General features: G+C 43.0%; 1 protein-coding gene across 2 annotated transcripts in view; it reads right to left on the minus strand.

The window, feature by feature from the left end:
* LOC109917230 (teneurin-2-like) overlaps positions 1-14,394 on the minus strand; it is a 766,679-nt gene that overhangs the window by 147,292 nt on the left and 604,993 nt on the right. Inside the window, exon 6 of one of the 2 annotated variants that reach the window (XM_048603631.1) lies at positions 9,534-9,739. In XM_048603631.1, coding sequence (XP_048459588.1) covers positions 9,534-9,739 — 206 coding nt within the window. The remainder of the gene's footprint in view (positions 1-9,533; positions 9,740-14,394) is intronic. The other variant, XM_048603632.1, reaches the window with a different exon arrangement.

Raw genomic sequence — 14,394 nt, forward strand, 5'->3', positions numbered from 1 at the left:
TTTCCCTGCAACCGCAGGAAGTGCTACACCTGCCCCCATACCTCCTCCCTCACCCCCATCCCAGGCCCCAAGAAGACTTTCCACATCAAGCAGATGTTCACCTGCACATCTGCCAATGTGGTATACTGCATCCGCTGTACCCGGTGTGGCTTCCTCTACATCGGGGAAACCAAGCGGAGACTCGGGGACCGCTTTGCAGAACACCTACGCTCGGTTCGCAACAAACAACTGCACCTCCCAGTCGCGAACCATTTCAACTCCCCCTCCCATTCCTCAGACGACATGTCCATCCTGGGCCTCCTGCAGTGCCACAACGATGCCACCCGAAGGTTGCAGGAACAGCAACTCATATTCCGCTTGGGAACCCTGCAGCCCAATGGTATCAATGTGGATTTCACAAGTTTCAAAATCTCCCCTCCCCCCACCGCATCCCAAAACCAGTCCAACTCGTCCCTGCCTCCCTAACCTGTTCTTCCTCCCACCTATCCCCTCCTCCCACCTCAAGCCGCACCTCCATCTCCTACCGACCAACCTCATCCCGCCCCCTTGACCTGTCCGTCCTCCCTGGACTGACCTATCCCCTTCCTAACTCCCTACCTACACTCACCTTTACTGGCTCCATCCCCGCCTCTTCGACCTGTTTGTTTCCTCTCCACCTATCCTCTCCTCTATCCCTCTTCTATCCGCCTCCCACTCTCTCCCTATTTATTTCAAAACCCCCTTCCCCTCCCCCTTTTCTGATGAAGGGTCTAGGCCCGAAACGTCAGCCTCTCTGCTCCTATGATGCTGCTTGGCCTGCTGTGTGCATCCAGCCCTGCACCTTGTTGTCTCGGATTCTCCAGCATCTGCAGTTCCTACTATCTCTAACTTTTATTTACTGCTGCAACTCCTTTTTCAGCCTTTAATCAATTGTCTTCACAAATCTAGACATTTTTTGTCCTGCCATATTATTCCTAGGTGGACAATAGACCGTGAGGACAGAATGAAGTGTAAACAATCATGTAGTAATTGGCAAAAAGAAAATGCAGAGGAATTTGTGACTAGGGATTAAGAAATGTACAGTGGAGTTTGAGAAACTGGTAGTCCATTATTAGGATTGTTTCATTGGAAACAGCACACCTTTTCACACATTTCTCACCCACAAAGGTAGTCGAGATTGGAAAAAAGTGTCTCTGAGTAATATTGGATCCACCACAATTTAACTCATAAGAAATGTTTTAACATTCTATCATCATGAGATATTCCAGATCGCTTTAGATTTGGTTACCAAAGCTGGCTTTCTCCTGGTTCAGAATATATATATGTGTGATTTGCAAAACATTATTTTAATCCAGATGCAGAGAAACTTGATCCTGCTTGTTCCTTTTTTGGGAAGTAAGACAAGGGGAATAACTGACCAATTTTGTAGAATTATGCGCCATATTTGAAGGATGCCTGAGAAATTTCTGACAAAAATCAAGTCCAGTATAATCAGGCACCCTGATAAGTATCTAAAACAAATTTTAAGCATCTTAATTGTCCTTCTGAGGGCTTTACCACTGGCTTCAGAATGCTCCTGAAGATAGGGTGGAGTGGAGCATGTCCTGGGCATACTTAGGTTTCCCTTAAATTCACTGAAGCCCACAAAAGGACAATTCTTTTATACATACTTATCTTCATGTAGATATGGAAGCTGCACTACTCCAGGCATCTGCTTGATTCTCCTGTTCACTATCAGCCCCACTGCACTATACACCTTGGAAGTCACCCATTGGAAGTCTATTGCCATATACCAAGCTTCCAATAGAGATGTGGTGGACACCTTTAGTTCATTGTGGACATGCTGATGAGATCTGAAATACAATTCAGGCAACAGCCTTAGCCTCTTGTGAGGCACTCCTTACTATTCATGCTCGACAACACAAGGCTAAAACAAAATTTCTAAGTCATCACTTCTGTGTGAATACATTGTAACTGTAAAACATGCAGACAAAACGAAACACAGACTACATACATGAATTAATTTGAGCAGTATAGTGATAGACAAAAAAGAGGTGTTAAAAAGGCTGGCATCAGTCCAGGTAAAGAAGTTCCCAGGCCCAGATGGGATGCATCCTAGATTGTTGCGAGAAGTAAGGGAGCGAATCGTGCAGAAATTTTCAAGGCCTCTCTGAGCAAAGGATTAGTCCTGGGAGACTGGATGATTGCAAATGCGACACCATTGTTTAAGAAAGGGGCAAAGGATAACCCACGCATCTACAGACCTAACATTTATAGTGGGAAAACTGATGGAGGCCATAAAACTGGATAAAATAAACATACACTTAGAGAAAAACAAGTGAATATTAGACAGTCAAAATGGCTTTATTAAAGGTAGGTCATGTCTGACAAATTTAATTGAGTTCTTTTACGAGATGGTACAGGCAGTAGATGAGGGTAGGGCTGTGGATGCTGTATATTGGACTTTCAGAAACCATTTGATACATTTGATGGCAGGTTGGTTAGCAAGCATGTAACAGAAGCTGCCTTAAAGATAAGAAGCAGAGGTAGTTATTGCTGGGCATTTATCAGATTGGATACGAGTTGAAAGTCGTATTACCCAGAGATAGGAGGTGGGACCCTTGCTTTTTCTGATTTATGTAAATGATTTGGAGATGGGTGCTGAGGGCAAATTCTCTAGATTTGCAGATGATACTAAGTTAGGGAGACTAGTGAATTGTGAGGATAATGTGACTTCAGAGCAGGTTGGCCAAATGCAGACACCAGGCAGATGAATTTCAATGCAGAGAAATGTGAGGGAATGCATTTTTGTTGAAGAAACACAGAGAGTTAATACAGACTCAATGGTACAAATTTGAGGGGAGTACAAGAGCAAAGGGAGCCCAAGGCTCACGTGAATTATTCTCTGAAGGTGGCCAGGCATGTTAAAACAGTTGTTAAGAATGCTTATTGGATCCATGGGTTTATAAATAGGGGCATAGAGTATTAAAGCAAGGAGGCAATGGTACCCCTCAACAAATAATTGGTCAGACTGCATTTGGAGTATTATATTCCATTCTGAGTACCTTAATTAAGGAAGGATGTTAAAGCCCTGGAAAGAGTTCAAAGAAGATTTACTGGAATGATACCAGGAATGAGGAATTTTAGATACAAGGAAAGATTCGAAAAATTGGACTTATTCTTCTTGAAGCAGAGAGAATTAAGAACTGACCTTTACTGAGGTGTTCAAAATTATGAACAATTTTCACAGGGTAAAGAAAGTTATCCTGTTTCCACCATAGGGATATCAGTAACGAGGAGTCACAATGACTGTCAGCAAGAGCTAAGAGTGAAATGAGGAGAAATGTCTTCACTCAGAGAGCTGTTACGATTTGGAATGTGCTGCCTGGGAGAATGGTGGAGTTGGATTCCATTGGAGATTTCAAAACAGAGCTCAGTATGTATTTGAAAGTGATGAATTTATAGGGCTACAGAAATAGTGCTGCAGAATGGGGCTAGCCGGGTAGTTCTTTCAGGAGCTGGTGGAGACATGATGGATAGAATGATCTCCTTCTGAAATGTATAATTCTATGACTCTAAGTGTTCCATATGTGCAAATGATCTAGGGTATTGCATGGGCAAAAGCTCAGGAATTCATTACAGTGGCCTGTAACCAGTTGCGTGTCAGAAGGATTGGTGCTGGGTGCGCTGCTTTTCATCATTGATATAAATGATTTGGATGTGAATATAGGAGGCATGGTTAGTAGTTTGAGATGACACCAAAATTGGTGGTGTAGTGGACAGAGAAGATTACCTCAGGGTACAACAGGGCGTTGATCATATGGGCCAATGGGCCGAGGAGTGGCAGATGGAGTTTAATTTAGATAAATGTGAGGTGCTGCATTTTGGTAAGGCATATCTTATCAAATGGTTGGGCCTTGGGGAGTGTTGACAAACAAAGAGACCTCGGGGTACAGGTGCATAGTTCTTTGAAAGTGGGGTTGCACGTAGACAGGGTGGTGAATAAGACCCTCATTGGTCAGAACATTGAGTTTCGGAGTTTGGATGTCATATTGTGACTGTACAGGACACTGATGAAGCCACTCTTAGAATACTATGTAAAATTCTGGTCACCATTCTATAGGGCGGATTATTAAACTAGAGAGATTGCAGAAAAGATTTACAAAGATGTTGACAGGACTGGAAGGTTTGAGTTATAGAAAGAGGCTGAATTGGCCGAGGCTTTTCTTCTTGGAGTGTCGGAGGTTGAGGGTTGACCTCATAGAGATGTTTATAAAATCATGAGGGGCATGGATGGGTGAATAGCCAAGGTCTTTTTCCCAAGGGTGGAAGAGTCCAAAACTAGAGGGCATAGATTTAAGGTGAGAGGGGAAAGATTTTAAAAGGACCTGAGGGGTAACTTTTTCACGCAGAGGGTGGTGCATGTATAGAACGAGTTGCCAGAGGAATTGATGGAGGCGGGTGCAATTACAATATTTAAAAGGAATCTGGATGGGAACAAGAATAGGAAGGGTTTAAAGGGATCTGCGCCAAATGTTGGCAAATGGGATTAGGTCAGATTGGGATATCTGGTCTGTTTCCGTGCTGTATGACTCTATGATTGTTAAACTTGATTCAACTGTACAGGGTATCGTTGTGTTTACCTGTACCCTAGTTTTCAGCTACAAAAGTGATGCAAAGTTGATAACAGGCAGAATAATCCATGCTCATGAGTTGTATCATTGTAATGTAGCTCATGTAGAAATGACTTTCATGAACAGTGTGGACCATTACAAACAGCCTGGTGTGAAAGCTACGATAAAGAAAGAAAAAAATATTGACATTTCAGGTATAGATCTTTGTCTAGACTGGAATCAATTCTGACAAAATGCTATGTCTGTAATGTCACCATTTTCCTTTCTTTATAAATACTACTTGACTGGTTCCAGCATTTTCTGTTGTGGGCTCAGTTTTCCACCATTCATATTACATTACATTTCATTAAAAAACTACAGTCTAGTGTTAGTATTATCAGGAGAAGTTAGGAAGTATATTTTTGTAACAAAGGAAGGAGTATGAGCTAAAATTTCAGAAAAAAATCAGTTAGTGTTGCAGAATAGTCTATTGCTTACTTGTTACTTGTTACTTGCAACAAACTTTTCTTGTAGTTTATATTAATTTGCTTATTCTTCTGTTTTTTTAAAACCGAGGAACTCACAAGACAATTCAAGTTGTTTAGGAATATAGAGAATGCAAGACTGAAATTAAAACAAAGTAATTAGGAAAACAAGGAAATACATGTGAACATATTGTTTAGTAAGATCAACAAAAATCCCAAGATGGTTTATGAAAACTGAAAGAATAAGAAGAAAAAGGTAAAAAAGATAACTTGAGTATTCAAAAGTAGAAGATGTGTACCTTGCTCTTTATAAATACCTTGCATCTGTTTTGATAAGAAGAGACAATGAAGTGGGCATAGTTAAGGAGAAAGATATGAAATATTGGATAGAATAAACAGTCTGATGGAGGGCATCTTAAGTTACTTAGCAATTATGAAAGTGGATAAATTAGCAAGCCCAGATGAAATGTATCTCAGAATTCTGAGAGATGTAAGGCAAGTAGCATAAGCAAAAACAAAAATTGCTGGAGAAACTCAGCAGGTCTGGCAGCATCTGTGGAGAAAAAAACAGAGCTATGTTTCAAACCCTATGACTCAAATTTCTGTTTTTGCTTATTCCAGATCTCCAGCATTTGCAGTTCTTTGCATTATTTTAAGAAATAGCATAGGCTGGGAATATTATTTTCCATTCCTGTCTGGCTTTAGGTATTATGCTGCGGATTAAAGGACTGCTAACATTCTACTTTTGCTTGATAACACAGTGTTGAAGGGATAGCCTGGCTAATCACTGGCCAAGCAGTCTAATGTTGATGGAAAAAAGCTAAGAGACTGAATATGTTGTCTTTTATAAAAGGTTCTGCTTAATCGCGAACAGTCAGCATGGGTTTGTGAAGGGAAGGCTCTGTTTGGCTAACTAATTGAAGTTTTTGAGGAGGTAAGACAGAGGCACAATGAGGGTGGCACATTTAACATGGTCCACATGGATTTTAGCATGGCTTTTGACCAGGTTCTCTACACAGCCAATTCAGTAAATTAAAAGTTCATGGTATCCAAGGGAAAGAGGCAAGTTGGAACAAAACATTGCTTAGTGGGAAGGAAGTAAAGGGTTATTTTAACAAGTGTTTCCATGGCTTAAAAAGATCTTTGTCTTTGTCAACAACTTAGCTTCAAATTTAGGGACCATGATAAAGAGGTTTGCAACTGATAATTGCCATGTGGTCAATAGAGATGTAAAGGCTGTAGACTGTAAGATATAAAAGGAGTTGGCAAGTAGGAAAAATGGCAAATTAATTCAATCAAGAGAAGTGTGAGGTGATGTTTTTGGAGAGGAAAACAAGGCAAACGATTACATAATAAATTGTAGTGTTCTGAAAAGCATTTAAGAATATAGGGAACTTTGAGTTCATGTCCATTATGTCATGACAGCAGATGATAACCCTGGATTATTTACAGACATTTTGAACTTTTAATAACAATGTCTTTTTTTAAAAAAAAGAGAGGAAATACAGCCGAAAGATAACCACAGGTGTAAATTAAGCGGCTGCTGGTAAAGCCCTGAGAGAAACCATTGAATATCATACCTGAAAAGATGCCAAGGGAACTTTAAACTGCAAACCTTTAAAGGGAGAAATGCAATTCAATAAAAACTAAACAGTGATCTCCAGAGATTGCAGAGGTAATAAGGGACTAACCATCCTGTCAGCACAAAGCCATCTCCTGTGCATTATGTTCCAAACTGCAGATATGTTTCTCTTTTACCCTTCCAGGAATATACAAGAAAAGGGATTAAACTCAACTGCAACCAGCAGTGGCATGTGTTAGCAGACTAATGTGTTGTGAAGGTCACAGCTTGAGGACAACCATTAGAAATCCTAGGCTGAAGGTAACGAAAGAATGTCTCTTGCTTTGAGTACAGAATTTACAGTTTTAACCTGCGCGTATATGTCACATTTTATCATCTTAGCAGCTAATAAACTCAGCCATTCTTAAACTCACTGAAACCTGGTTAACTTGGCTCCATTTAAACCAATACATTTGGATTGGCAAAAGGTAACAATGAGGAAAGGGGACCACTTTAAATTAATCCCATTGTATCTAATTAAGGGAGGGGTGTTGCATTAAGAAAGTGAGCTAATTCCTTTCTCTTCACCTGGGAATACAGCCACATGGGGTATGCCGTCTAGAATCATAACAGGTTAGGGACTCTCACCTAGGAACGGGTTCTGATATTGAACATTCCTGAAAGCAGCAGGGCAGAAGGATTAGGTGGTCAAGGGACATCTCTATGTATAGGTTCCTCCATGCTTTGCCCCTGGCTAAACCAGGCCTAAGCCCTCAGAGCATCTGGCCTCTTATACACCCAGAATTTTCTTGTCCCGCTTTTAGCTAGGCCTTCTATTGCCTAGGATCTACACTCCAGAATTCCTTCCCTGAACCTCGCTGTCTCTCCACTTTTCTCTCCTCCTTTAGAATGCTCCTTAATGGCTATCTCTGACCAAGCTTTCATGGTTCACAGTCGGACTTTGATAATGTTCCTATGATGAGTCTTGGGACCTTTTATAATGTTACCATCTATATTCAGACATGATTGTTGTTTGGTAGCAGAGAAATGTCTGCACACAACCTGAAATATAACTGGCCCATTGATGCTTTATGGGTTTGGTTCCTTGCAAGCATTGATTTTGCACTCAGATTTTCACATTCTCTCTCAGGACAGATTACTTGATGGAGTTCGTTTAATAGAAATTTATGGATAAAGAGAACAAATTTCTGTCCTTTATTTTGCTTACTTTTTCTCAGCCGCAATATGATTTGTTAGGCTATCATTCCTGATCATTGGAAGTGCATGTTCAGATATTGCATTTGCTCAAATTTGAGTTCAGAAATTATGGTTGTTATGTGAAGAATATCAAGTTGAGGTATCAGTGGAATTCCAGGAGAGGTGGATCTGTGCCTGAGCATGAACTAGTGCTTCATAGAAGTGTGGAGTCAGGCAAGGAAACACAGAAGGTAATCATTGGCTTGGACATTTAAAAAAAAAGGCTTTCTAGCCTATTTTCCAGAAACAGTGTGAACAACCGAAACTAAAACCAGGTTGTCTGGTCATTATCACACCAGTATTTGTGGAAGCTTGTTGCGCTTGAAATGACTGCTCTGTTTCCAATATTAAAACAGTAACTAAATGTTAAAAGTTCTTCTTTAGCTGCAGGATGTTTTGGGATATCCTGAGTCCATTCAGGGTGCTATGTAAATGCAGACTTTTTTTATTGTAAATAGTTATTATCATTTTCTATTACTTTGAACTGCTACCTTTGTTTTTGTTGCCCTCCCCAAATTTACATATTCCTCCTTTGGTTGATGCCCCCAGTATACATTGGAAAATCCAGGATGAGAACCCCAATGAAACCTAAATCTGCAGCAATTAAAAGATGTGATATTCTTAAGCAAATGACTGGATTTATAACAGTTTTCAGGATTGTGATTCTGTGGTGCAGAAGAGAAAGACATTATTAAAATATAATGAGTAGTCTTGTCAGATCTCATTTATTGAGTCCAATTCTCTCAGATTTACAGCTTCTGCCACACATTCATGCAATTATACCAGAATGTCACATTAAATGGTGACTTTTTTCCTTTCTAAAGTTGCAGAACATCATGACAGAAATGACTGTACAGTTTTAACCTTGTGCTGACAAACTGTGTTAGCTTCCATTTGTCATCTGTCTGTCAGCAAACATCCTCCTTACCCTTGTTTCCATAACAGCAAGCAAGAGTCTCATGATAATCTCAATGGCTGCAAACCTTCTCCTCATCAGTGCCCCCGCATCAAGTGCTTCTTGTAACTATCCTATGAGCAATCAGTGCGTTCCTTATCATTACTCCCAAGCAGAAAGAAAGTGCCTCATAATAGTCCTGAGTAGCAAAGACGCTCTTCCCATCACCAAGATCAGCAAACTCCTGTTCATTATTGTCCCACAGCAATCAAACTTCTTTTAACTGTCCTGTCAACAGCGGGCATGTTATTCTTCATTGTTCCCACAACTGCAAATGAGTTCCTCCTCATTATTTCCAATACAGCAAGTGCACTTCTTTCCATTATACTGGGATGAGCAAGCATCCTCTTCCGTTGTTCTCATAGCAGTAAGTGCACTCTTCACTGTTATCTTTATTCTCATCAATACCCTCTTTATCACTGTTCTCAGAGGTATAACCTTGTTTCCCACTACTGTTCCAAAATTAGCAAGTGCACCCGTTACTTTATCCCAAGAACTGCAAGCATGCTCCTCACCATTGCTTGCACAGCATAGAATGGACTTCTCATTATTGTTTCCTCATTAACACACACTTTCAGCATTTAGGTCTGTCATTATCAATTTAGAAATTTCAATAACAACTCTTCAAAAACAAGAGAACCAATTGCAATTTCAGACTTTGACACTTTCATTGGCGTTTTTACCTGAGTGTGTGAAGGACGAAGACCTTTCCGTATGTATAAGCCAAAGAGTGCATCCTTTCCCAGAGAGACATTAAACTTGACAAATTGTGGCCGCTCTATGTATAACTGGGATCTCCAGAAAACTCCTGGAGGTACTTCCTGTGACACTCTTCGACCAATATCCACGTCTCCCAAATCAATGCTGCTGTTTTTCACAGCTGTCGTCCCTATAACAATGTAAGATGTGGAAATGTAAGAGAAATTGAAGTAACAGGTAAACAGTGAAAGAACAATGAACTGCAGATAAATAAGGATCACCACATTTTTTGCTCATTCCATTACAAACAAAGAAAAAATCTGCTTCCTCTATGATCCTGACCATCCCCTTAACTGGCAAAGACAGCACAAGATAATTGCAATCTGAATGGGAAAATCTATTGCAGTGAAGTGATTTTCATCTCTATATTCAATGACTGGGGCTGAGGAGCAAAAATAGTTTGAAATTAGCTTTGAAACTGGGAACTACTTGCATAGAGTACATATTTTCCATTTGAACTAAATTAGGAGGAAAAGGAGGAGTTTTGACAGGTTTCCCTGGAATGTCGGAGGCTGAGGGGTGACCTTACAGAGGTTTATAAAATCATGAAGGGCATGGATAGGGTGACTAGCCAAGGTCTTTACCCCTGGGTAGGGGAGTCCAAAACTAGAGGGCATAGGTTTAAGGTGAGAGGGGAAAGATTTAAAAGGGACCTGATGGACAACTTTTTCACACAAAGGGTGGTGCATATATGGACCGAGCTGTCAGAAGAGGTGGTGGAGGCAGATACAATTACAACATTTAAAAGGCATCTGGATGGGTACATTGAATAGGAATGTATGGAGGGATGTGAGCCAAATACTGGCAAAGGAGGAAGAAATCAGGTTAGGAGATAGCAAGAACTGGAGATGCTGGAAGTCAGAGTCAATACAGTGTGGAGCTTGAGGAACACAGCAGGTCAGTTGGCATCAGCGGAACAGGAAAGTCAAATTTTCAGATCAGGACCCTTCATCAGGACTAGGGAGGGGGAAGAGAACTCAGAAATAAATAGGGGCGATGGGGCTGGGTGAAGGCAGGTGGGATGGCGATAGATGGATGCAGGCAGGGGGTTGTAGAGATTGGTCAATGGGAAGGGTGGGGTGAATAGGCAAGAAGGAAGATGGACAGGTTGTGTCAGGTCAAGGAGGCAGGGATGAGAGGGAGGGTTAGACATGGGATGAGGCCGGGGGATTGGGGAGATTTTGAAGCTAGTGAATTCTACGTTGAGGCCGTTGGGCTGTAAGCGCCTGAGGTGGAATATAAGGTATTGTTCTTTCAATTTTCGCGTGGCCTCATTGTGACATTGGAGGAGGCCCAGGATGGACATGTTGCTGAGGGAATGGGAACGGGAGTTGAAATGGCTGGCAACAGGAAGGTGGTGTTGATTGGAGCGTACAGAGCGCAGATACTCCGTGAATCTGTCACCGAGTCTGCACTCAGTCTCTTCAATGGGGAAGAGACCACATCAGGAGCAACGGATGTAGTAGACCAGGTTAGAAGATGTATAGGTAAATCCCTGTTGGATATGGAATAATTGTTTGGAGCCTTGGACAGAGGTAAGAGGGGAGGTGTAAGGGCAGGTGCAGCACTTCCTGTGAATGCAGGCAAAGTTGCCGGATGTGGTGGGGTTGATGGGAAGCGCGGAGCGGTGGAGGGAATTGAGGGAAAGAGCGGTTCCTACAGAAAGCAGGTAGGGGTTGGGAGGGGAATATCTCTGTGGTGGGGTCTGATTGCATGTGGTGAAAGTGGCGAATGATGATGCGTTGGATTCGGAGATTGGTGGGGTGGTATATGAGGACCAGGGGGACTCTGTCCTTGTTGTTGGGGTTTTTATTATTCATTGATGGGATGAAGGTGTCGCTGGCCAGGCAGCATTTATTGCCCATCCCTAATTGCCCAGAAGGCAGTTAAAAGTCAACCACATTGCTGTGGGTCTGGAGTCACATGTAGCCCAGACCAGGTAAGGATGGCAGTTTCCCTCCTTAAAGGACATTAGTGAACCAGATGGGTTTTTCCTGACAATTGACAATGGATTCATGGTCATCATTATATTGTTAATTCCAGATATTTATTGAATTCAAATTCCACCAGCTACCATGGTGGGATTCGAACCTGGGTTTGAGGGCAGAAGTGTAGGAAATGTAGGAGATGTGGTTGAGGGCATTATGAATCATGGGAGAGGGGACATTATGATCCTTGAAGGAGGACATCTGGGATGTCTGGGAGTGGAATGCTTCAGCCCTGGAGCAGATGCAGTGGAGGCGGAGGAATTGGGAGTGTGGGATCACATTTTTGCCAGAGGGTGGGTGAGAGGAGGTGTAGTCAAGGTAGCTATGGGAGTCGGTGGTTTGAAATAGATGTCAATACTGAGTCGGTTGCTGGAGACAGAGAAAGAGAGATTCAGGAAGGGGAGGGAGATGGCAGAGATGGTCCAGGTCTGTTGAAAGGTGTTGATGAAGTGGATGAACTGTTCAAGCTCCTCGCGGGAGCACGAGGCAGCACCGATGTAGCGGAGGAAGAGGTGAAGGATGGTCAGGTTAGGAAATCTGGTTGACGCAGACGAGTTGGACCGAAGGGCCTATTTCCGCACTGTATGACTCTATGACTCTATAAGGAGCTAATACAGATTTCTCTGGTTGGGGGGTAAAGGTATTTATCTAACCCACCTGGTGAAAAACTAATGAGATTGATTAAGTTGGCCTTCCATTCTACACTCTGATTTTATGTTCTATTTTTCCCTTTTCAGTATCTTTTATACCCTGCCAGTCTGACCTGAAAAAGTGGGTTAGGTTGAAATTAGCTCCATAGCTGAGTTATTATGAAAAGAGTACTGAAGGAAATATTGTAATTAGGCTGAGAAATAACAAATAAGTCCCTGAAGAAAACATGTCAGGGTGCGAAGAGACGAAAGGCAGAAAGGGTTAAGACTAGTTTCCTGATATTTTAGATTTAAAAGGTGATTATCAGTTGACTACATATGTTGGTCATTGTTTCAATTTGGCCTAAACCAGATGAAGTGAAAATTGCCCCTCATTGTAAGCTAGAATGGTCCTAAGTGAAATAAATATGCTGAAATCTGGTGTGGAACATGCAGTACAAAGGTACCACTAAGTTGTCAGCCTCTCTCAGTTGCTGCACAAAAAGGTTATGTTGGATTGGAAATATCATGCTAGTATGGTTGAGTCAATTTTCAGGGAGGTAGTTGAAGAATTTTGCAGAAGGCACTATATCCTGTACCTTATCCATTCTTGAACTACAAGGCCTGAATCTTTCGGGTTATTTTTGGCAAAGTGTGAGTTGTGGCGAGTATGTGGAGTGATTCTTACTTTGAGGTAGAATGAGCTTTCTCACTGTAACTTAGTAAAACCTGCCACATTCATTGGTGTTTGGCAGGCCATTGGCATTTGGAGGACTGCCTTAGGCTAGGCCCCTGTTCAGAGCTGACAGGAGATGGTCCTGTGGTGTCGGGCAATGAGTGATATGATCCAGTTGTACAGGGAGCAGCACCAGACGGGTGTACAGGAGGCAGTGTCTCTCATAGCTGAGAAACTGGAGGGATGCAGGCAGTCCATAGATGCAATGCCTGTTATTGGCCAGATTCTGCAGCAATGCAGCAAGTCCTGTGTCTGTCTGTGGACAGATCAGTGACTGTCTTGGAGAGACAGCACTCTTAGCGGCTGCTAAAGAGTTGACAACACCTCCACCCCAAAGCCCCATGTATTGGTCCTCAGGACTGGGACAGGCCAAGAGTGGTAAGGGGAGTCTTGAGCCCAGTCCAGGTGCCCCCTGCTCACAAGGAGACAGGGTTGTTCCGCAAGGCACCCAGCCAGAGGAGAAACCGCACACAGCTTCCTCCTCAATCTCCACTCAGGGGTCTGTGGAGGTGGCTTGGCCTTGCTCCTCCACTTTGGTTGCCCCCCTCCGAGCCTGGGAAATTTTAGCCAAGGAGGGTCAACTTGCACCCTTGGCATGTTCGGCTCATTCGGACACATTGCACCCCAAGGGTCGCCCGACCAAACTTCCAAGGCCAACAGGCTGGGGCATCATTTCCCATCATTGCCTACTGTTTAGCTGGCTGTGAGGGGAGGAGTATATTTCTGAGACAGTTCGCCAGTAGTGACCGTGACAGGGTGATGCAGCTGACAAATGGTCAATGCTGCAGGATGGCCACGGGATGGGGACTCCGCCTGTATCGTCCAAGATAAGGTGTTTCAGGGTAGTATTGTTCCCTTGTGATCACCCAGTGACTGATTGCAGATGCTAGCCCCTCACACATGTCAGATCACTTACTCCACCCATCGTGAGTCCCTTCACCGCCATTGCTCTTAATATTGTGTTCTATCAATCTGCTTCACGATGAGAATGACAGTGAGTGGTTCTCTGCCAATGACTTTCAGCCTCAGCATGAACATGCTGCTGGGACTCCAACATTACCCTCTCCTTTCCAAGTGAGGTCAAAGCCATGTATATGCGACTGCAGCTGCCTACCTGTATCACCTCCATCCCCCGGACTCCTTCCCCCTTCATTCCTGTGAATGGAGGTGATGGAATAACTGTGGCTCACTGACCTACCAGCGCCAGCCGTCACCTGCCCACGCCCTCAGCTGGTGGTCATACAGCAGTAAGAGTCCTTCCTCATGACTGGCGTGTATGGAGGCAGAGGATTGACTGTGACCCATTCCCTGGAGCACAGCGACACCCACTGTTATACTTGACCAGGTCGGAAACCCGGGATTGGCACGGGATGCTGCACTTGACTAACCATGCTGGGATGCCTGACCGATGGGTGCCCCTTGGATTACACTG

This window comes from Rhincodon typus, chromosome 12, assembly GCF_021869965.1.
Source record: "Rhincodon typus isolate 14 chromosome 12, sRhiTyp1.1, whole genome shotgun sequence".
In the NCBI taxonomy this organism is placed as follows: Eukaryota; Metazoa; Chordata; class Chondrichthyes; order Orectolobiformes; family Rhincodontidae; genus Rhincodon; species Rhincodon typus.